Source organism: Larimichthys crocea, chromosome VIII (genome assembly GCF_000972845.2).
Source record: "Larimichthys crocea isolate SSNF chromosome VIII, L_crocea_2.0, whole genome shotgun sequence".
Classification (NCBI taxonomy): Eukaryota; Metazoa; Chordata; class Actinopteri; family Sciaenidae; genus Larimichthys; species Larimichthys crocea.
The window spans coordinates 12,807,499-12,832,786 of record NC_040018.1 but is presented as its reverse complement, the minus strand read 5'-3'; the positions used below and the strand labels follow the sequence as shown (position 1 = coordinate 12,832,786).

Here is a 25,288-nt window from a genome sequence, read left to right as displayed (position 1 = left end):
TGATTTCATTTGTGGTTATGCAAATGATGTTGAAGTTCATGTCAGGAAACATTTGAGTAATATTATCTAATACATTAAGAGTGAATCCAATGTGGCAGATAAAATAGGTTGGTGGATACAGTTGGAAAAAAGCAGAATACTACAAAACATTTCTCTGAAGTTGGCTAATCATTTTCTTAATATGATAAGACTGAATGACTGTGTGACTGCAATAGCTATGTCTTTATGTCTGACAAGGATTAATACATCAAGTATATCAACGGATGTAACCAGGGGCTGTGAAATGAATTGCATCTAATTGATTGCTGAAAGCTGGAAAAGGGAGAGTTGTTTTTTTGGATGAACCACCATATGCAGTTACAACCGGGGTTCACAAGAAGAAGACAGGAGGTTTCAAACCATGACTGACTGAGTGATGACTGTGGCATTGGTACTAGTGAGCAACACTGCTTTTATTTGTCTTGAACTGAGGGAAAGAGCGAGTGATGAAAAGATGATTGACTTGTTTATTTAAACATGTTAAGTTGATCATGACGATTTCCACTTTGGATCCTGATGGAAATCCACTTGGGAACCACAAGTCTGGAATGTTAAAATGTGTCTTCTAATATACTAGATGTGGAAAACAATCCTTCATATTTATGAACATCAGCAAAGGGGGGAGGCTTAAGAAACTATTTATGTGGTATTTAATATTTTTGAAGTTCCCTTCTGGGGTGATATGTCTTTCTTTTGTCCCAACATTTTGACCTGGGCATGACCTTAAGCCAGTGTCTATCTCTCTACATAGTTTTCCTGCCCTGCAGCTGTCGTTGGCGTCTGAAAAGCTTCCTGAATTTGATATTTATGACATCATCAGTTTGCTAATCTCCGATACCCTTTTGCCATGCAAACAACACCACAGCCTATTCCTTTGCATATCATCCACACAGAACATCCAGAACAGTTTAGTTTCCTGATTGGGATCACACTGGAAACCAAACTGGGTTTTCCTATCACTCAACTATGATTTTAAAGAATTTGCATGTGTAACTTCTGCAATACTTAACATGTCAGTTTTAAGTTGTGAAATTGAAACTGGTTCAAGCTGAATAGCAGAGTGATAGAATATGGAGCTGGTCCATACAAAGTCACTGTTGGAATAATGGATAAGACAATATGACAGCATCTGTAATGATTTTACTGAGATGTAGCCATATTTTCTCATTTCATATAATCTACCTATAAATTGTTCCAGAACAGTCCACCTGTGTGCACGGCTGGGCCAAAATCAGGTTGGATGCTGACGTGAGTGTGACGCAAACTCCCCTGGTGGTCAGTCCATACATGGTAAAATAAGCATATGGCTGATTTTAATCAACAATAACAGCAGGAAGATAAATCAAGTTGATGAATGGAGCTTTTTTTTTTTCTAAGAGGAGAAACATCTGCTCTAATCAAAAAGACTAACAACTTTCCCTCTGTGTTTTTTCACTTGTTGTTCAGAGTATGCTAAATCACGCAACTCAGTGATAAATTATTAGGGACATTCAATCTTTCTAAGTGCTGAAGTCAGATATTTGTGTGTGCGTGTGTGTGCCGACTTGCAGTAATGGCTCAAGTCCCAGTTGGGTTTCTGATAAAGGAAATGTTAAATGTTTGGAATGTCTCTGCAATTTTTTTCAAAAAGCGTTTATACACTAAAACTTTTATGATCTTATTAAATGAAATTTTTTTTGTAAGATGCAGTGATGATTCATTATCTTGTTGATTTCAGCTGGTACCGCTTCAGAAAACCTTCCAGAATCGAGAATTTTTTGGCCACCAAACAGTTTTGGCTAAAACCAAAATGAGATAAAATAGCAGTTCAAATCTTCTCTGAATGTATTTAATCAGCAATTTATCAAGGTCTTTTATCAAACGACTGAACGAGCAGAACATAGACTTCCATGTTTCACTTTCACCAGTCAACTCCCTTCTGATTCATAGCCACCATATCTTAAACATGCAGCTGGTGCTGGAAGCCAGTTGAGCTACATTGTTCTGTCTTGGACTAAAAGCTGTGAAGCTAGCCTTAATGGGACATAGGACTTCCTGTGATTTCTCATACTATACAAACTGTTGTATTGCAACCAGTATTTCCAGTAGGTGACAATGTGTCTGACACCAAGAAATAAAAACAACAACTTGTTTATGTAACGTTACACAGCGTTTTTACAGCCGAGTTGGTTCCCGTTAGCAGCTGACAATACGACATTACAACATACAACATTTTTTTCTGCTGTGGCATCATGTGTCTGCACTGGTCGAGAATTCATGGGATGTTATTCTAGAGAAAATGTCTATATCGAGAGATATATATCATATATTGTGGCATATCCTGAGTAAGCATCTAGATATTGTTTATAAGCCATATCACCCAGCCCTAACCGTACACAGACTGATCGTGCGTACTGCTGTGCGTGATCACCTCCCAGAAAAAAACCCTACTGAAACATGTAGCCAATGTACTTTGAATGAGTGTATGCAAATAGGAAAGACTGTTTGTACAATGACAGTACGTTCTCAGCTGAAATAAGCGGATGTGGACGTATAAATCAAAGTTGGGCCCCCTGGTCACGCACGTAGAATGCATGATATGTATCAAGGTTGTGTCCTTTATTGCATGTCACCCTCTCTCACCTTTTTTTCCAGCCTCTCCCCAGCTGATGCTGTCTAAATAAAGCCAGAATGCCAAAACCCCCCCCAAAAAATCCAAATCAACTAATCAAAACTTGATGCTTATTTTGTTATATTGTTGTTCTGAATGTAAAACCTGTTTATTTAGTACTGCTTTATGGATTTCCACAGCAGACTAAGAAGAATTTATATAAAACAGGGTTATTTTATGTCATATGCCATCATTAAATATCAAGCAAATCACAGGGCATTTTTTTTATTGCTCGAACAAACCACAAAGAAACCTGACAAAAGTGTTAAAAACTACTGATGCAGCTGAACTAATTAATATCTGATATTTACCAGTTGTGTGTTTTATAAGTCGTTTCATGGCCTAGAACTCGCCACAAACCTCAGTAAGAATTTGTGGGTTTCACGGTATCAGTCCCTGGTCTTTGTAAATTTTGTTTTCGTATTTTGGTAATAGGAAAAAACTGATGAATCCCACAACAGCTTACAAGAATTTGTCCATGCACACAAAAGTTTGATAGAAGTAGAATGACTGTGCAAACCACTAATGACACTAATTAAAAGCTGTTTAGTCAGCAGTTTCTAATAAACGTGTCCTTTAAATGTATTCCAGAAAAAAACAAAAATATGTAAATGCATGTTGTATTTCATCAGAAAGCTGAAAAACTGTCCAGTTTTACCACACACAGGTTGAGCTGTATTGAGCTGGAAATGAGCCATGCTCTTAAACATGCACACGCGTGCCGTGGGCTTGGACGGGTTTTGTACTTGTTGGTTAAATAGCTTCTGCCAAAAAATAAATAAATAAACTTGATTTTGGACTTAACCTCCCTCGTGTCTTGCCAGCGGATGTTCAAATTAGCATGTTCCTTTTCAGGCCTGGGTTCTATTATGCTCGCTGATGGGGTTCTTTATAGTTGTCAGGGGGGTAGTATTTGAAAGCACGGCTTGTTTTAATTCAAGAGTGAAGCCTTGTGGTATGTGAAGAATTCTGTCATTTATTTTCATCCGTGGCTGAAAATTTGAACTTGGAGCACTCGACGCATGTGATTTCGATTAGAGGATCTGTAAAGACCCGAGGACACGTAATGGTCAGACAGACTAGTGTTCTTCTAGCACCAGTCTCCATGCAGTGTCTGAACACGCTCTACTTGCCTCTACAGGTGAACAAAGGCAAAAGTAGACCCATCCTCCAGCTCCCTTATGTTCAAACAAACATATTTATACACTCCCCGACCAAGACCTGTCCACACTCAGGAAGCCTCATCATGATTAATTGGGTCGAGGTTTCAAGGAGTTGTTGACAGCAGACTCGAGGCACTTGGTGCAGGAGGACTGCAGCCGGTCACTGAGGACCTCATGCCATTATGATGATGTATAGCAGTTCATTCTCCCGTTTGTTGAAGCACTTTGCCTCCCTTGTGCATGGTATCTGACCTCGGGCCAAACTGTGACATAGACGCTTCATAAAGAGTCTGCTAAGCAGTTTGCTGAGTCAAGGCATTTGCCTGTGGAGACAGCTGAAAAGCACTGAACAGCAAAATTGATCTTACCCCACTGCTTTTTTTGTGATGAACAGTAACAAAAGTTCAGCATGATAAATGGCTGACTATGTACACACGTACACACTTAGGAGTAAATGCTGTTTAGCTGGTTGTAGTTTATTTTTTAGGTGATAAAATCCATGCCAATTTCAAATATTTTTAGGATGACTGGGCTTTTAAAAAGCTTACACTATCTGCACCATGTGTGACTCCAGCAAAGGCAGGATTCAGCCAGAATGCTGAATTGGGAATTTGGGCTAGATTGTATAAAAAAAAGGTCCCCATATATATCTATTCATCCGTGGTTAAATGGATTTTAAGAAATGGGCCACATGTATACAATTTCTGTCTCTTACTCTCTTGATAGGAGACCATTTCCCCTTGGCTGAAAAATAGAAAGTGTTCCTTACTGTCAAAGAGTGACTAAGAGTTTAAAATAATGTTGAGATGAAGTCATGGGGTCAGACAACCCAGTGTGACAAAGTGCATATTGTGAAACAGGCCTTTTAAAATGCTGTTTTTGGCATGTTTAATGAAGGACATTTTTCTTAAATGAGATAAAATGTCCATTTATTTGCTTTCCAGATTGTTAAATAAGAATGTTGCAGTCGTACATCAACTCCTAAATACATATTGTTTTCTCTTTGCACTCATGTTGACATAAATTATTACAACCAATTTAATGTACAGAGTTTTGCAAGAGCCAGCCACAATGGGGCCCTTCGGGAAATCCGATGGAGTTATTTCACTGGTAAAGCTTTCGATGGTCAACCTTGCACATCTGTATGGCTGAATGTGAAATTTACAACACCTGCTATAGATCAGTGTCCAGCTGTCTCTCTCAGCATTTAATGCACGCTACAAGTGTCTAAACACTTGTGCAGTGTCATGTATCTAACATGTAAGACTTTGTATTACGGCATTAATAAAACACTACCAAAGCTGCTGATGTTGATGTTTTTGGGCAACTTAATTCTAAGTTAGAAACACAGTGGTGTGTATTGCGGAATAATTCTGAACATTCAACATCATGTAGATTTAAATGGAGGCATAAAAGAATATGTATAAATACATATGTTTTGCATGCTTTTAGTTTCCATCAAATTGGCTGACAAATAGAGGTGTGGGATTTGCTTTGAGCCAATGAACAGAATAGGTTTGAGTTTTCATTTGGTCTCAAGAAAACAAGTTGGGTAGAGACATTACAGTAGTCAAAGTCATACCAAGATGCAGTATTTGTAGGTGCAGCATGGTGTGGGTTGGTGGTTTTGTGATTGAACAGTGAATAAGAAAGAGGTCAGCTTCGTTTAATGTTTGCCAGAACATTATCTTAAAAAAAAAAGTTTGGCCTTCTCGTTCCTGTGACCGTCTCTGTGTTAGTAGTGTTAGTTCCAATTCTCACATTTTGAACCACATTCCTCCTGAAACATCTTGAGTTAATCAGTACCAGCATGCTTACAGTAGTAGCAACTTAAAAGTTCCCGTTCAAGCTGAACGCCAGCTGAATGGCAGCCGTCTTCCAGCTGAGTTCCAGCCGGTTCCCTGCAAAGTCCCGGGAAAGGAGAGACCCCCCTCCTTCTCCCGGGCGTGTCTATTTTTTACTGTAACTCCACCCATTCGTGTAATTACAGGGTATGACCAGGAGATGGCGCTTCTCTCACAGAACTTTTTTACAGTTGTTCTACCTGGAGATGACGTAGCTTACACATCTCGTTAGCATTCTCGTTGCTCAACCTTTTGTTTGCGCTTACAGTAACAGGCTTATTGGTCTCCCAGTGTCACAGATCACAGAGCGGAAAATGCAGCTGGTTTGACTACTGCATACTGTACAGTAGCCGTATGATTTGAGCGATGTTCATGAATTGAAATTAAATTTAAGGTGTTTATATCTAACATGTCAGCATTCACCAAATCAACAACATCTAGGCTGTTCTGTCTTTACTAGCGGTGGGCCGTTATCGGCGTTAACGTGCTGCGTTAACGTGAGACTCTTATCGGGCGATAAAAAATATCACCATTAATCTATTTGCAAAGCTGTTCCAGCCTCTCAGGTCGCTTTTTTACTTTTTACTCTTTTTCTCTTTTGTTCGTTTTTGTTTTCTTCACTGTAACTCCGTGGAGTCCTGATCTCTATAGCAGTTTAGAGAGTTTTGTGCTTTTGTCGTGTTTTTCTCGTGGTTTTTCTTGGTGATGTTTTTTAAATGCCGCTTCCACCTGGACAGCTGCCTTTGTTTACTCAGAGAAACAGCTGATCGCGCTAATGCCGGCCGGCATTGGCGCAATCAGCTGTTTGATTGGCGCGACTAATCTATGGCCACCACTAGTCTTTGCATAATTACAGGAGCGTCTCTTCTCTTGTGTTCGCGCCTCTCTCTCGTTTATCTGCATGTAAACAACAAACTAACCCTTAAAAAAGTTACAAAAAACGGTTCGGACGTCTCAGGGCTGCCAGGCCTGTGTGTCAGACCTGCAGATACAAGCGATGGTTTATTTTTAATTAACAGTTTATTTGGAGGGGAGGGCTCGTTGTTGTTGTGCGACATAGAGCTGCAGAGACGAGCGTTTTGGAAGCCCTTTGTTATGCAGGTATTTACTGTAGTGCACGCTTTAGGCCAGGTAAACCATACAAACCTCATTAGCATCTCATTGTTTGCACTTGATGGGCTTTTTGGTCTCCCAGTGTCACAGATCACAGAGCGGAGAATGCAGCTGGTTTGAGTACTGCATACTATACAGTAGCCTTGTGATTCCATTCCATAGGCTAAATGGCGTAAATGGAAAGAATATTGTAGTGACCCGGAACAATGAAACTACGAAGCAACTGGTTTTGCTGGACTTTATTCCTAATCTGGAACACAGGCTCCTGTGGCCGTAGCCAACGGCAAAAAAACAATAAAACCAGGCAAGCACAGCAGCATATAACATTAACACATTAGCTACTTCGTGCCCCTCATCGCCATGGCAACTGCCATGACTGACAGGCTTCACAGCCTCTAACAACGCCACCCCCCCAGGCGTCACCCCATACACTGCAGCCTAACTTACTGAACACAACTCAACAGCCACAGTGTATACACAGCCCGTTACAATATGTATGAAATAAGTGAAGTATGTTTGGTCTTAATAAAGTTTGCAGTATATATGTTATGTTTTTATTCTACATGGACACCACTGTTTATTTTCCACTATGCCTCCCTCCATTATAATAATACACGGCACAGCTTTTTAAAGTCCAGAGAGAAGTCTGTTGCAAAAGTCCACGGTGACTCTCCTTTGCCAAAACGTCTGTATGTCCTCGACGAGCTCCTGTTTTGTGCCTGGCTTAGCCTCCTTGCGAATAAAGTGTTTCATGGAATGCCTAAATATATGTTTGATGGTTTCGTAAGCTTATACTGCAAACTTTATTAAAACCAAAAATACTTGACTTATTTCATACTTGATTCACCCGTAATTCTTTCGATTTGCGCTTTACGCCATTTAGCCTATGGTCACTGTTTAAATCAACAACATCTAGGCTATGTTACGGACGTTACGAGCGGAGTTTTCTTTAATAACGCGTTTATGTTGGCATGTTCTTGTTGCTGCCTCAGTGTTATCTTATCACAACTTTTTTTTTTTTCCATCAACTGATCCGCTGATCAGCTGATCAGCTCACCCCGGCGTATCTGTTCAGATGTGTCTTTAGACAGTCGACGGTGAGAGCGGAACATCACTGCTCCTCCCCGTGGACAAATGAGGCATTGCAGCTGGTTTTCAAACAGACTGCTTAGGGGCGTTTCCAGTCGGGGCCTCACTGACTACGTCATCGCGGGGGATTACATTTCGGTCACGCACCAGCCAAGGACCTTGACAGGACCTGTGACGGACCAGCCACGGTCCCGTCACGGTTCCGTCACGGAAACACGGGAACTTTTAAGTTGCTACATCTGTACCAGGAGTTTATTTGTATTTGAAATTTGACAGAATATGTTCACGGGAATTTGCGCTGCAGATTCTACAGAAATTACTTAATAATTCACGGATGTGAAACATATTAGGTCCTTTTTTTTTCAGTTTATGTTTTTTCACAATTCCCTTTTTTAACTGAATATGAATGGTTTTCTTAGAACGTTCGGGATGTAATGGTTACCGGTATTATGATAAATTGCAGTGAAATTTCACAGAACATACACTCACTTCCTCTTACAGGCACTCCTTTCACTCACACAGGCACACTTCTTATATATGTTTAAAATAAATTATCTTTCTGTGCCAGTTGCTTTCCCCTTTTAATGTGAAAAGTTCATTTTGATAAGATTTTGGCTTCTAATGTTTTAGCATGATAAGAAAATCACAAGATTTTAATGAAATTATTTCAATGTATGTGTTTTTTGGACATTTGTACAGCAATTAAGAATATCAAGATAATATTATTAACCGTGATAATTTGGTCACTATAATCGGGATATCAAATTTTCCATATCGTTACATCCCCACTTGTACACTCACACTTCATCAAAGCTGCTTCATCTTCAATTCACTTCAGGAAACACATAGGCGGTTGTGAAACCCAAAGTGATTTCTACGTAACTCCATCCTTACTTACTGTTGTATTGGTAGAAAATCCCAAACCAAAGGGGTGAGATACACAGCTTTATTGTTGCTGAGGACCTGTTTTGACATTTACGAACTACTCCTGTACTGCTGATTCCCCACTTTGTCTTGTTTTGTAGTACATGTAGTCATGTTGTGTCAAACCTTAAAAATATGGATTTGACTTGGCATCAGGTGAAATTAACCGGCACAGTGTGTTCTTAGTTTTTTCTCAAATCTGACTGTAAGTAGTGACAGGAAGGATTTTTACGGATTGCCACGGATACTTCTCATCTCTCTGGTATTTAAACGGTGCTCCTACTGGTTCTTTTTGTTCTTTTTTTGCTGTCCTGATAATTCACAGCCTAAAAACAACACAGTAGGCTCATTGTAGACTATTACAACTGTGAATTTACTATTTCAGATTTCATTTATCAGTGCACCCATATTTAAAGCTAAACATTCAGCTGGGTATGGTTACTTTTAACCATTAACCACTTTCTTTAAACCTTTTACCCTTTTGTAAAGCACTTTATAACTTTATAACCTATAATTGAGATGAATTGAATGAAAGATTTTGAGCTATTGTCACAAAGAGAAGAGAAGGGCAGAGCAGGGTCTCGTCCAATAATTTCAGCCATGAATGGTGATATTTCTCCTCTTTTGTCTTCTGCACTGACTGACAGATCCTCATCTCTATTTGTCTGCAGGTTCGGGGGAGGGATGTGGAAAGATCATTCAGCGATTCCCCAAGAAGGACTGGGATGGAACCGCCTTTCCTCAGGGGGTGGAGATGGTGAGTGATAAACCATGAACTCCTTTTAACTCATACTGAACAAAGCTATACTCGCATGGTATTTCAAGTACACTATAGATACCTGCTGAGATGTTGTTCTCTTCGCATCTAACATTAAAATGCTTTTTAAAGACAAATTGGTTGCAACATGTTGGATATGTTTTAGTCTTTTATGATTCAGACTGACTCACCTAACCAAACTCTGTCTTGACCTGACAGCACCGCAGCTTTATATCAAATACAAATAAAAGTGCTTCCTGTTTAGAGAAGTTAATGATCAATCAATGATTGCGTAAGAATTTGATCCATCATGAGCGCTCAGAGTTGATGTGATAATATTTGGACAGAGACAAACATCCAGAGTCAAAAATGTCAGTCAGTTGGCTCTTCATTGTCCCTCTGTGTGTTTTGCTTCTACATACACGCATACTACATTGCAAACATTTAACTAAGAAAACTGTAAAAATTGACCTCCCTCTCCCTTTAGTTTGATTTGATGACTGGTACAAATGACTTATGTGACTCTGGGTATAATTGACAGACTGCTGTTTTAATGGTTGTATCATTATTGTGACTTATGTCCTTGCTGACTGCGTAGACCAACATCACAATTTCACAGTTCATAATAGGAGAGCAGACAACATCTCTGGATCAGTTAATGTGTGATGTGCATAAGTTGTACAGTGTGTTTTTAGTTAATGAGTGTCCTTGTCCTGAAGCCTCTTACCCATTGGCAGTTTCCATTTGATGCTGAAGAATATTTTCTTCTGCATTAAACCTGCACTGAAGGAATGTTTTTCTCATTAAAATGAAAATTTTCAGTGTCACAAAGTGACAGATTACACCCCAAGGGGTTTTCATGCTTAATAAAAATAGCTTGTGCAGCAGATATTGGTATTTCCTGTTTCAGATAAATTCATAATGAATGTTTACTCAAAAGTTTGTTTTCAAACCCTTTCCACGTTCACTAATTGGGAAACCTTTCCTCAGATTCTTTTTTTTTTTTTTTTTTTTTTACATAATGTTTAGCCTGTTATCTGGTTCCCATTGCTGTCTCTTCTCTTCAGGAATATGAATAATTGCTTCTCTTCTTTATTCTTGTATGGAGAGTGACCCTTGGGGGTCTGTGACAGTGGGTCTGTTATGCATAACACGGACAATGCAATGAATGGACAAATATTTGCTTATCAGGACTGGGAAAAACTGCCAATCTCTAGGGCAACATTAGCAGTTAACAGTACCATACTGCACAGGACATTAGTGCCTGTGTTATATCTCTATTTGTTCATTTATATTGGCTACTGCAGATAAGCTTTTAATGACTAAGCTGAATGATCTTGGCAGACAACAAGGAGAGAAAACAGCAGAATGACTCTAAAAAGAAGCCTTTTTGTTCAGTATTTTTCCAGGGAGGATTTACAGGATCCATCGCTGTCAATGATTGGAAATGCTGTGCCAAAATAAATTTTGCATGCTTCCAGCTGAAGGTATGTTTTGCATTTGGTGGAGGCCATAGGGGGTCAGAGATCACAACTAGTGGTACATCATTTAGGAGCCAAGTGATGCGCAGCAGCAGCAGCAGGTGTAGAGGACAACAAGTTGTATAACATGGGTCAGATGAGCCAAAATAAATGAAGAGAGCTAATCTAAACATCAGGCATTCCTCAACATTTCAGATGAGGTAATGGCATTTTTTTTACCATAACAGGATCTTTTGTGGGGATATAATCTGATCGTATTTTCAGATTACGGAGTTTAACATTGAACTTTGGTTGGAAATAAATTCTTTTGGATGAACAGTGTATTGTTTTGTTTGCCTTCGATGACTGATAAATGATGGCCAAAAGTTATCGTAGCTGAAATCTTTGGCTCCGTGCAGTCCTGGTCAAAGATAATCTATTATACTGTGACTCTTGTTTGTGCAATGGTATTTATAAGGCAGTTGAGGACAAGTGAGGCTGTTATTTCAGACATATTGTGAGTGGGTGGCTCAAATGGCATGCAGGCGTCTTCCTGTGTAACTCACTCTGTTGGTGGCCATCAAGAATGTCTTGTAAATTATTGCTCAGAGACGAGCAGTGGTGTGTCATGCTGCAAAGCATAGGGCTCCTCAAGGCCAACATATGACTGGAGGAACTATAAAAGATTAAAGATTTTGGTTGATATGAGGCTGAAACCTTAGCATCAGTGTTTAACCTTTCAGTGACTCTGAGAGATGAATCAGGAAAAATTTGTTCTCTCATCATCATCCCTCAAGTATCCTGTCATGGTTTCATAGAGTTTAAATATAGAAACACAGCCGCAAGTTTAGCTAAATCTATTAGTTTAGTGTTTCCAGATGTCATTGAGGTCCCGCGCACCAATATTCCTTTTTGCTTTGTGCCTGTATGGGTGTGGGTGTGAATTTTTTGTATTCCATCTTGCTGAAGTGATCCCCCAATGCTCCTTCATTATGTGTCAGCCTGCACTGAAATTGAGACATACTGCAATCCCCAGTGTGCAAAGAAAGCACAAAGCATGATGTTTCTCATTGAAGGCAGTAAGCCGGAGCTGAAACAAGAGGATGCATTCAATGCAAGCCTTTTCTTTTTTTTTTGTCATTCTTGGCAAATACCACAAATATTTGCTTTAAGTTAGACAGCTCATGTTCTGAGATACAAGTATATGCACAAGTATATTATTCAGTAAAATATTACTGAAAAAGATTAATATGTTGACCTCTTGAGTATTCTCTATGAAAAAAGCACCCAGAGGAGTCAGCAAGGACAGGAAAGAGTGGGTTGTTTCCTACTATGTGGTGTGTGACAAACTTTGGTCAAAAGCCAAATGACTGAAATTCCAACTTTGAAGCTTTAATGAAGATACACCATAGTGTTTAACAGACCCACTAAGCAATTTGCATTTTGGCTCCGTTTTGGGCTGGTATGTAAACCATTATTATTTGCAGATTTTCTCTACTCCATGAAAAAGAAAATGACTCATTTACAAACACTAAGAAACACATCTGTAGAACGCAGTGGATGAAGCCGAGCACGAAAAGCATTTTGTGGTCACAACAGGCCCCCAGCAAACTAAATAACCACAGATGAGGAATGCACCAAGAAAAAGCATTTACAACTTGTGCAAGGAAAAATGTGTTTCTAATCTTTTCAGGCAAGTGATGATGATAGGAACCAGCTCAAATCCTCATCTGTTATGGATGAGCCAGGTCTGTAGATGGAGGTCAGTGCGTTGCTCACCTAGTATATTTCCATCACCTCCGCCCTCAGTATCAAGTCCTCATGGTATACTGTAAACGGACAGAGGCTCTGGGGGTAGTGGTAGTGTCACGGTGGACCTTATTAATGTAAAAAACTAAAGAACACCTCAGAATTTATTAATCATTGCAACTAAACGAGTCACTTTTTCTATCACGCTCAACCTTGTTTGGTATGAATTGTTCTGTATAATCACTAGCAAGGTCTTGATTCTGACTCAGCTTTTTTTCATTTTCATTACGACGAGCAGCTTGGATCTTGTGGATCTTGTGGATCTTGTCACAGATAAAGGTAGCTGTGCTGGCTTTGCTTAAATGAATAACACAATAATGATGAAGTCGACTTGAACTTGAAAAATTAAGTGAAATTTGGAGCTTCCGGCAACTAGCTGACCGATGTCTAGTGACGTAAGTAATACCTGTCATGCTCCATTTAATTAGCAAAAACATTTGGATGAGTAGACAGTGACTAAATGTGTTTATTTAGATTAATCATTGGACAGTTGTTTTTTTTTTCACACAAATGTGAAAGGAATGCATGGAATGACTTTGTTGTTCACTGTTTAATTGCTGAGTTTGTTTGTTTAATTACTAGCACCATGTGTTTAATGCTTGGAGTATGTGAACGTTCATAACATCCGCTTGCTTGTAGATGACAAATCAAATGTAGATTTGTGAGTTGTGTTAACGTGCTCTCTCTCTCGTGTGCTATCTTTGTTTCTTTCAGATGTTTTCTGAATCTCGCAGGCACCGTTTTCTTTCATGTTTAATGGGCTGTATTAATTACAGGTATGAAGTCTTCAGTGTAAGACGACCAGATGTACATCTTTTGCCATCCAACAAACGTGACAATGTGCACTAAATGGAAATGGATAGCTGTTTATGTATATGCTTAGCTTGACCTTTGCGTTTCTGGGTGAAAAGAGATGTCTTGACGACAATGGCCGAGAGGTGAAACGCATTCCAAAGCACCACAAAGTTCAGCGTTGAACATGAGGGTCAGTCCACTACATGTAGTCTGCAGACAATGATCTGTCAGCAGACTCACCCCTGCTATCTCCGTATGGTCACATTTCACACGTAGGAAAACAAAATGTCTCCTCTGAAGACTCAAATCAGTCAGTTTATCTTTTTGGACATTTTGATTTGAGTTGTAACTGCACAGCCAGCTTTGATCAGCTGTGCTAATGTGTTAAAGACTATTTCCTGACATTCCATAAACTTATTGAGATCTATAGTTGTATTTTAATTGTGTTGTGTTAAATGTTTTAATTAGACAGTTCTTACAGTGCCGTTTACAATTAAATCTTTTTCTTCCTGGTTTCTTTAAATGGTCAGCAGTGTGACTTTGACCTTTCTCAACATTGTAGCTGAACCATCCTCAGAGGATTTGTTGATTCAAAAGCTTTGACCATCCACTTGTCGCACGTTGTCACCCTTTCACCCATTTCTTTGTTTGTTTTCAAAGTTTGAGAGTGATCTGTCATCACCTTTAAAGGCTTGTAGCAAGGTGTATGATGGTGAAAACAGTGGGAGTCTCAGCCTGATGTTCAGTCTGCTCTATTTCTAGTTTCACATGTTGCAGCTGTGGGCGAGATGCTGCAGCACTGAACAATAGTAATCCTGTACTGGTCCAGTCCAACACACAGTATGTGGTGTGGGTTTTCTGTTCCACTCAGTCAGCTAGGCAAGCAGAGTTGTTTCTCTGGCCGCATACCATCCCGGTCATTTGCTTTTTTTTTGTCCCACTGCTTACTAAGATATATACTGTTTGTTCAATAATTTATGAATTGTTTCTTCCAGTTCACACAGCTGAACATCAGTACAAGTGTCTTTCGACCCTCCATCCAAACACATAAGCAGTCACTTAGAATTAAATCATGTGAGTACGTTACAATAGGATAATCCCAGGCTAGTTGATAATAAAGAGAAGTCTGGATTATTTACAGTAAGGTCATTGTACGCTGTGTTCTGTTATTGCAGATCACTAAGTTTGTAGTAGACATGGTTTACAGTATACAGTACATACAGTAAATACATAAAATTAAATATATTAATAATAATTAAATATATATATAATTAAATATATAAAAAATTTCCTCTCAGGGCCCAACTTCTTCTGATGAAGGAATTTGACCTGACTTGACCAGACTGTAAACATTTGTGTCATATCTCTTGTCTAGAATTTTGACTTCTTGACCTCCTCCCTCTTCCCTCAATTCCCTGCTGTAATGAGGAACGTGGCTCACACTTCCAGGAAGAATAGTAAAGTTATTCAGACAATTTGTAAACTGCTGCTGTCATTTGTTTAGCTGATATGCCTGTTGGGGCTGAGTAACAGATGGATACGTTTTAGCAGGAATTTAAATAAGTGATTTTTTTTTTATACCTATTTTGTGGACTTGACTCCAGTGTGACCTGAGCCTCTGGGCTTCAGGTCAGGGTCAGTTTACTTCAAAAAAGACTCACCCTTGTTGCTGTGTGAAGTCATTTATCTGGCCTTGTTCTCTCAGCAGATTGGACAAGCAAATCATGACAAAGCTTAACTGCATTGTTCATAATCAGCAGCTTTGGTTAGTCACTGTTAGGCTACGTGCCAGTCCACAGACAGTTTGAAGAATGTAGCTTAACTGTACCACTTTATGGATCGAGTGACCATAACTTGACATGTCGCGCTGCACGTCGGTCTCATGATGTTTGTAAAACTATGAGAGAAAAACTAAACACTGCATTCCAAATAGCAGGATGCCGTTCCAGCGAGGGGGAGAATGGGATCATGTGTTTGTCAGGAAGATCCACACATGAGTAATCAATGCTTCGTGTGCCAGTGAAGCTAAACACATCAGGAAACAAAGCTGGAGCTGTCAAGCAAGCAGGACTTTCCATTCTGAAAAGCACTATGACTTCAGCAGGAAATGGGAATTCACAGGATGAAATGAAGCCACGGCACACTGGAGAATACACATACGCAGATTTTTAGATGAAATACAGTAGAAGCTGTCTGTCTTTATGGTTTATTGTTAGTATGTGTAGCTGTTATGGTAATCAAGTGTTTCTTTTCTTGTTATTCTGTCTTATACACTTACAGAAATTGTGTTATTTCCTGTCTAAGCTTTACAAATAAAAAGCTACCCCCCAAACTAACAAGACATGAAAGGGACGATGACAAGTGACCAACTCTGTGGTCAGCCAGGGAAAGCCAGGGGGAAAAAAATATATAGTTGTGAATTGCAGTAGACAGGTGAACAGCTCCAAGAGCAGAGTAAGTTTTGGACACCCTGTAAAAGAGCTCCAGACACCTCTCTAACTGGCTACTAGTGAATGCCACTGTTGCTAGTAAAAACACACCTCACTGCTGCTGACACCAGGGCCAGCGGCTGGGCACATAACTAGGATTCTTACACCTACATACTTCCACGTACTCATTGCCTCCATTTATTAAATCTCTGTCTGTCTAGTTTATCTAAAAATTGAACCATTTCCACCAGAAATATCCCAGTGCTGTCTGGTGTATGCAGATCTTACATGATCATTTTCAGATGCTCTCCTCAGCATTGAGCTTCTTCAGCGGGACTTGCCAACAACTGTACTCGACTGTACAACCCTACTGCACCGTACACATAAAATATGGTCCAACGCTGAGCCTGTCGAGTTTCACCTAAGAAGTAGTTCTGGTATTGACATGGGCCGGATGTGTTTGAAATAGCTGTCTTACCCAGTGACAGCATAATAACATGGTGCAGTAAGACATTACATTTCTGTTATTCATTGACTTTTGTAGTCATACTAACTAGTAAGAGTGTGGCATGGCAGCGTGGTAGTGTTGGTCGCTTGTCAAACCCTGTTAGTCTCTTTTGGTTTGAGGAGCAGCATGCATGGCATCTGGAGGCTTGTCTCTTCAGTGACTTCACAGTCATACTCTCAGTTCATACAGTATTTATTTACCTCTATGAAACGAGTTGTATGACTGTATTTTTGAGAAATAAAGGTTGAGAAGGAACTATTTACAGTATGTAAAGTACAGAGTACTTACAAGTACAAAGAGTATGTACGACACATCCTTTAACTTTTGTGGTAACTCAATTGTTAGAAGCTCTCCATTTAAAAAAAGCTTGGAGTGTACTCGCGTGTCATACGACGACTCTTACAAGGGGATGTGACGTCGGATATCTCGATTAAGATACGTCACAGGCGACATTCCTTGTTATTGTTTTAGAGCACCGCCATATTCGGAGCTCCTGTGGGCAGGTGCCAAGTTTTTTTTTCTACTTGTATCAATGTGTGCATCATTATTATTGTTATTGTCCACTCAGAGGGCTCGCTCCTCTTGTCCTTCCCAATTCCATTTTTTTAAACACATAGGGGAAAACATTACTCACTTTGATGGTTTTCAAATTTCTAAGAAGTGGTTGCCATGATGATGTCACATGTTTAGGTTATTCTGTGATTTCTTGAGCATGAAATCTTTCATTAACATTTTAACTTCCAAATGTACAAGCCCCCTTTTCACAAGCTGTTGTGATACAAACAAACTTTTAAGACTTGTGTGCGAAGCTTTATTTGGGGAATCCATCTGTTGGCAAAAATCACCCGGGAAATTTATTAAAATAAACACAACCTCAACCCACTGACACATACTACACGACTTCACATTTACTCTCTCCTCTCTGTGTTAATCTGCATTCAGGAGAGGAACAACACTCACTGTGGTTTGAACTGAGCTTATTAAGAAGCAGAACTGAGACTGAGGTTTGTGGTGAATACTGGAACTTAGTCAGAGCCCCCACAAGGCGGTGGAGGAAGCACCTGTTCCACAGCCAGGTCATTATCAGCCATTATCTTACTGTGCTGTAAAGGCCGGGGCTCAGCAGTCTGACGCAGGACAGCCATTGTACTGATCCACAACCTCAGGACAAAGCTGTTTACCTTGCTCTTTCATTTATCACTCCATGTGATCAGGAAAGTGTTTTTGATGTTTTGTGTTTACTTTTTACAGATGAAATAAAAAAAACAAAACAACAACAACTTTGTTTACCTACCGTCAGCTGATATGTGTTAAAAATAACTGTAGCAATGTGATACTGAGCAGAACTGAAATAATAACCAAAATAAAGCTACTGAGGAAGATTTAAAAATGTCCGACTTTAGCGCCCCCTGTGGTACAATTTAAAAAAACAACAACAAAAAAAACACTGTTACAGACATAATGCACAAAGCTTCGCATGCCTCCACAACCCCAGGTTAGGTATTTTGCTCCAGACTGCAACACATTAGGTACAGATCCACACAGTGATCCAGATACAGGTGAAGCGCTCGAAAGCCAAATGCACAGCTGTAGGCAGTCTAGGTTTGGGGGCCAGATGTGACCCTGTACCAGATCCTCGGGAGGCAACATGGTTCTTGGTAGAACAAAAGAACAAACCTAAATCGGCAACCTTGACAAAAAGTTACCTATTAGGAGAGCGACAAGCACAGACCAAGATCATGTTAGGTTAAATCTTTAATCTATAAATTCCACTTATGTAAAGGCCAGTGTACCATTTACATCAACACCACTTCCATCTACTCGCTCCTACAAATGGCTGAAAACATTCTGTATATGAGTTGGATTCATTTGTGTATCATAGTAAAAAGCACTTTCTGTTAAAGCCCAATTGTCTATTTTCATATATTCAATATTCAGTAGAACCAGTGGTTCCTCTAAAAGTCTTCATCCTTCACGTCCACGTCCTTTAAATGTTTGAGGCACAGGCCAGGTAGAACCAAAGTAGGACAATTGTCACAAATGCCAGAATCAGAAAATGCTTTGATGGTCTGTTGTTGTCCGTTGTGATGGGAAGTGGTGAGAAATCATACACTGCCTGTAACTGTTTTACAGCTTGCTGACTTCTGGTTGAATTTTTTATTTTAAATGTACCTGCTGTAGAGTTGGAACTTAGTAAGCTTGCTTATCCACGTGCAACAGAACATGTGCTGTACAAGTAGTCCATGTCACTTATCTACTAATACTTAAACTGAAATTCATAATGGTTTACTGTGCAAAGCCAGCAGTACTGTCAAGCCAGATTTCTGTATAATATAAGACACGTGACATGAATTGCTAAACTAAGTTATTACATGGCTTTGACATAACTTTAATCTTGTCCAAAAAATACAGAGTGCTGTCAGGCTCTGATTAAACCAGTTGTGCAAACAGGCATGTTGATACATGACAGACCATGTCCTTCTTATGCAGATGTCATTTCAGCATTACTGCTGAAAGCTTTACCCTTTAGCTATTACTGCTCGACTTGATTCAGTTTTGAAAGATTCCATTACAGCAATTGGAAAATTTACTGTATTATAATTGTTTGCATACTATTCAAATGGTTTTGATATCAGTTTTACCGCTAGGACCTGCTATTAGACAGTGCCGGGAAAATCCATGGACTTTCCATGGATTCGGAAAGGGAATTTTTGTACTCTTGGATATATCTCACAGGAGATTTTTCCCTGAACTACAATTTGACCCGTTTATGCTTGGAAGATATGGTATTTGTTAACCTACTTTCGATAAAAAGCATTCTATAATAAACTCCATGTTATGTTTGGGGCCTTCATGACAACCAGTAACATCACAGAGGCGTTTCAGTTTTATCTTTTGGAGTCAGGTTGAGAGAGCGGGATGAATTAATCCAACAGTGGATTGATTTAAAACTGAGGAATGTCTGAGGGGTCCTTTTTTATTTGCCTCTTTATGCATTTCTGTTTTCAAGTTGCATGTGGTGAACTAGCCGTATGTTTTTAATTCATGCTGTGTTTTGAAATAAACCCAAGTATTTGCCCTGGAGTGAACAAATCTTCCCAAGGGATGTTGGGGAAATGGGGGTTCAGCAGAGTTGTTCTTATGATCTTGTTGCTGTTACTGTGCGTGGCTAAAAAAAACCTTTACATTTACACTAAAAATACATCTTGTAGTAAGTTTTTGTTCTGGTGTTACATTTCCTAAACATATGGCATTCATGAAGCTTGAAATTTTATCTACAGCAATATTTCCTAGACTCCTGTCTTTTCCTGTCCTGCCTGACTAGACATTTCTTTTGAATTACTATGGTCCATCATGGTCATATAAAAATATCTATCTCTAAAATGAACCATATGCAGCTGGTATTGCATAACAGAAGACCAAAGGGAAACCAGGAGTGTTGGTGGCAGTGGTGAAGTCGACTTGAGGAATGGCAGTGGAGGGGAAATGCCACCTCAACAGAGTGCTCTAAGATGGAGCTATGCTTTGACACAGTAAATTAACTCAATCCTTCCACCAAATAATATTTGGATAACAGTGCTATTATGGTCATTTTGTTGACAGTTTTGTTTCTTGTATTCATCACGCTGACCTTGAGGAGATGGTTGAGTTGGCGGGGGGGTCAAGCCCAAGCATGTTTGTGTGCCAAACCACTCGGTTGGAGCAGCCGTCTCTGGTTGTTTTGTCCGCTGCTTATCCTGCAGACCTGATAAAGCAGAAGCTCTGGGCAGGCAGCACGCCATTGACCTTCTCAACCCCTCTCCCCCGTCAGTCCCTCTCTGGCCCCTGACACCTCGCACTTCACTTTCCGTCATTGTGTTGTCTTCCTGGCATGTAACCCTTCCACATGAATGGGGATAGAACAAGGTAGAGGGAAAAGGGTGATTGAAGCACATGGTGTAGTGCACATCTGCTGCTAGGTTTTCCTGACCACATTGTCTTGGCAGTAACTTTATAGTCATCTACAGTTGACGAGTATTGTCTGGAAGTTTGGATGATTAGGGAGGGATTTGGATTGTTTTTATAGTGTTTTCCTTTCAGTAATACCTGCTCTAAGGTTTGAGATCGTCTTGCAGTCATGTTGACTTGTTTTTCAATGTAGTTTTATGATTTTTTTTTTGTGTTGTATGTTATTTATTATATGTTATTTACAGTATTCATGGATTGTCCGCATGCCTATATCCTCACAATGGAAATTCTTGTTTCCATGCAACAAAATGTTGTGCATTGAAGTCAGAGGAGGGTGGAAAGTGTTTTCTTTTTTCTCTCATTTAGTTTAGGTCATTCTTGCTGATGCTCAGATCAGAGGAGACAGCTTTGTCTATGCACATTTTTATTGCTTTGGAGAGAAAACATATAATAACTTTGGTGCCTGATTCCATTTGGGTTTGTAACTTAACCAAATTATGAAATAAGTCCCTCTCATTCAGCTCATTTGTGGTAACGGGAACTCTTTAAAGGTTTTATGACCCTTCAAAGTCTGTTTGCATTTGCCTAAGTGCAGGACTCTCCGATGTTGGGGTCATAATAAAAACACTGTAAACGTGTTTCCAGTCATGTTTTAGCTGCGTCATGCCAGAGAATGACAAAGCCAAACTAACATTTTTCTTTGTCTCTTTGTCCTGAGTCATGTTTAGCTACTGCCCCAGTTATATCTGGCCTGCACCGGCCTCACTGGGCATTAATGTTGAGTCATAGTATAAGAATGCAGCCCTATCCTGACCAAGCTAAGCCCCTGTGCTTTCTTTTTCAGTGGTGCTACTCTTCAAGCACTCCACTGTGACGATACTTAGTAGGTCAGACGGCAGATCCAGTGTCACTGGCTGAGTAGGTGAATAAAGCAGTTGGGTGGGAGTCAGTCATACCAGGCTGCAGCACATGATGTGATGCAGAGGGTTTAGCTGGAGGGCAGCAGTTTACTTGGCTTTGACATTAAAACAGCAAGTGTGTCCTAGAGTTCCTTTGTCACTTGACTAAAGTCTAATTCGGGAAAGGGAGATGTCCTTTCTCCCTGCTGTGTGTGTGTAGGTGTGTGTGTAGGTAAGTGTGTAGGTGTGTGTGTACTGTACATGGCTATATAAAGAGTATGTTTCCTACGTGTTGACCTTTAGACCTGTTGGACTGCAGTGGATTTCTGTGTCATGCTATAGGTGAATATACAATACAGCTTGTGCCTGCTGTCAGTCAGTGCTTTCACCTGCTGTTCCCTTGGCTCTGCTGATACCTGGAAACTTTTTATTAGTCTTTTGATTGCACAGTGCAGCACATCAAGTCAATATGGAGCAATATTTAAGAATTTTAGTCAGCTACAAAATGGCATCTACAGTACAGTCAGCAGCTACTCACTCACAGTGATATGCCGCTCTTCATTTGTTTGGAGTATCAGTCATCGTTCTGCCTACTGGGACAAGCCTCAGAAATCTGGCCATGTGTGGTTATATCCACACTGCACTCTGTCTTTGACTGAATTGCTACACAATTTTTCAAGTCGGATGTTTGAACAAATAGCATAAGCATATTTTTTCTGTTTACACACAGTTGTGGGTAGTTGAATTGAAAATGATAAACAACATTTGCAGAAAGCACTGCAGCCCTCCTGAGGTTTTCCTGCGTTTGCATAAGTTGCTGAAAAGCAGGACAGATTCTGAAATCATCAAGACAACGGTTTTGAATAGTATATTCACAAACAAACAAAGATAATGTTGCACGGAAATATGTAACATGCCACAGGTGTTAATAAGAATGCAGTAGGGAAAGAAACATGGAATCTTCCTTCCTCTTGACTTTTTTCTTATTTATATAGTTGATCTGCTCCCTTATCTGATCCAGCGTTTCAGCTGGACAATCATTCATGTTTTTGTTAGACAGCCTTAAGTTGTATCTAAAATGATGTCAGTAGTCTGTCTGGACGCAACGGTCCCTGAATAAAGTGAACACTGAACTCCCTGAAGTGTCTTTGAACCTGCGCCAGCCCTCGAGTGTCTCTCTGCAGACCTACAGGCGAGATAACGACTTTAAGGAAACACTGATTTAACATTAGGGGAAGTCAATTAATCTTCTCACCATCAGGCCTGCACGTGCTCTCTGCATGTCACACTCCCTTATAGTTAGTCCCTTTTTGCACATATGCACTCCTACACAAATACACAAACACAATGTGTGTGTACACACACACACACACACACACACACACACACACACACACAGGATGTTATATCTCCTGTGATCTTCTGAGGTATGCAGTCCCAAAGGTGTTTATCTCTTTTTTGACAACAATGAATGGCATAGTTGGAATAGTTCAGAACAGGATCACAGTTATCTGCACTTGTCCTTGAGTGTGTACACACACACACACGTATGCACACCTCCCCACAAAGCAGGTTTCACAGACTTCCTGTGAGCTATTGTATCTGCTGGAAGATGGTGGCATCCTGGTCCAAACCTCCAGGTTGAACAAGCCAAATCCTGCCTCCCCCCTTTTCCTCTCTCTTCCTCTCTTCCTCCATGTCTGCTCTCCTCCCTCAACTCCCTCCTTTTCTCTACCTTTGTCAGTATGTTTGTCTTTGGCTGCACATGGATCCATCTGTCCTTCTGTTTTTGCCCTCACCCACCCCTCCTTTACCCAGTCCTCCTCTCTTCCTCACTGTGTCTTGTGATCCCCTGTGTAACCCCTGAGGAGCAGTCTAAACACTGTGTGCAGAGCCAGGGCCAGTTGGGCCTCCAGCGAAAAACAGAGAGAGACCAGACACAAACATCTCGTCTCTCTGACCAAATGCCCGCCTGCCTCTTATTTTGGCGTTCTGCCACAAAGTTTGCCTTTCAAATGATAATGTGTGCATTTATTCATAGCTTTCACTCATTCCTGTTGTTTTGAGATAGCGCTTTAAACCCACATTACAGTGGGTGGTTTTATTACTGGCTTGTAGAATTTACATGTCCGTCAGTTGTGTTTACTGATGAACTGTTATACGTATGCCTAACAAAACGCTGTATCAGAAATAGCCTGTTTCTTTCCACACTTTACATGTGTTTTGTGTCAGGATTGGTTATGACTCACACTCTTGCTCTGAAATCTAAGACCTGTTTGATATTCTTTTTATTATGGTAACAATCTTTCTGAGATTCATTGCCCACAATTTGCTAAAAATGGCTCTGTTCTGTCATGCATTGAAAATTGTTGATCTGTGTGATTCTTAAATCTACCAAACAAGAATGTTTGGAAATATAAACAATCGGATATTCCAGGAAGATTTTGGAAGAACTTGATTTATTCCTTGTGAATCATAATACTTCAAGTATGCTTTACAAGGTGTATCCAAAGTTTACAGGGTGTCAACCTGTTAGACCTGTTGGTCAGTTTTCTTAATGGGTGATAAAATAAAAAAAAAGAAAAGAAAAATCTTGCAGCAGGAAGATAAATAAATTTCAGTTTTAACCTTTATCCAATCTACTGTGCTAAAGTGTATTCAGCTGTTTTTTTTTTTTGCTTAATCACTGGGAATTTTCCATGAGCCCTGTTATTCCTTTCGTGATCAGCCAGTTGGGGAACTGAGGCAGTTGGCCTGGCACCTTCGCTGATGACTTTCAAGGCAAATAAATACTGAACATGCCACTTCCCGCTCTGATGAGCAGATGTAATTGCTGCAGTGAAGCAGGACATCCTGTCTATGTTCTCTATGGGGGCATTAGCCCTGTGCATTTATGGTTTGAACGCAGAAAGTCTCAGAAGACATAATAACAATTTCTGATCACACGATGTACGACAAACACACAAACGTAGTCACTGAAACGATTAAAGCTTAAAAGACTAAAATCATATGTCTTCTCTGGAACATGTGATGCTGTCCCAGTCACTGTGACGTGCTGTGTGGATTATCCGCTTACTCTCATTATTGTGTTTTATTGAATATCTTTTCAGTTCTGCCAGCCTGGAGGTTGGAGGCTGTCCAGGGACAGGAAAGCACCCACCTTCTTCACCGTTGTGCTGACTGATATCGATTCAGACCGACACTACTGCTCCTGCCTGACTTTCTACGAGGCTGAGGTCAATTTGCAGGTAAGACTGCAACACACACACACACACACACACACACACACACACACACACACACACACACACACACACACACTGATAAAGTTAGCTCACAATCTGATGTGACCTCTCTATTGGTTCAGACAGTCGGCCGGATAATGGTTACTTTAAATCATTGACCCATGTTTGTATCATTTAATTCACTCTGTGTGCGTTCTAGGGTGCTAGCTTACGTAACATACCATGAAGTGAATGTGATGAGACACACAACATTTTGTGTTTTCAGTCCATCACAGGCCAATCACAGTCATAGAGTCTGTACAGACTGTTGGAGCTAAGGGGAGCTCCATGTGGAAACCTGTTGGAACGTACATAGAACATGTAAAGTATACAAAGGACACTGCTAACCACTGATCCACTGTACTACACGTATTAATCCTGATGTAGTTTGTTTCACTTTGTCACTCCTTCCCTGTCACACAGCACTCATCCCATCACTGTGAGCTACAGGCTTCTCGTGCGCCTTGTAAGGCTCCTCATGAGATCATCACTATGATAATCCAGAGTTCTGTGGACTCTCATGATGAGCATGATGTCACGTTCATCTTCATGTGTCTCCCTCATGACTCTTGGAAGC

The 25,288-nt window shown here is 40.1% G+C and overlaps 1 protein-coding gene across 5 annotated transcripts in view; it reads left to right on the top strand.

Moving 5' to 3' along the window:
* The window catches only part of sbf2 (SET binding factor 2), a 113,572-nt gene that overhangs the window by 31,035 nt on the left and 57,249 nt on the right, over positions 1-25,288 (top strand). For all 5 annotated transcript variants that reach the window (XM_027281664.1, XM_027281665.1, XM_027281666.1 and 2 more), the window contains 2 exons: positions 9,494-9,579; positions 24,538-24,675. In XM_027281664.1, the coding sequence (XP_027137465.1) occupies positions 9,494-9,579; positions 24,538-24,675 (224 nt within the window). The remainder of the gene's footprint in view (positions 1-9,493; positions 9,580-24,537; positions 24,676-25,288) is intronic.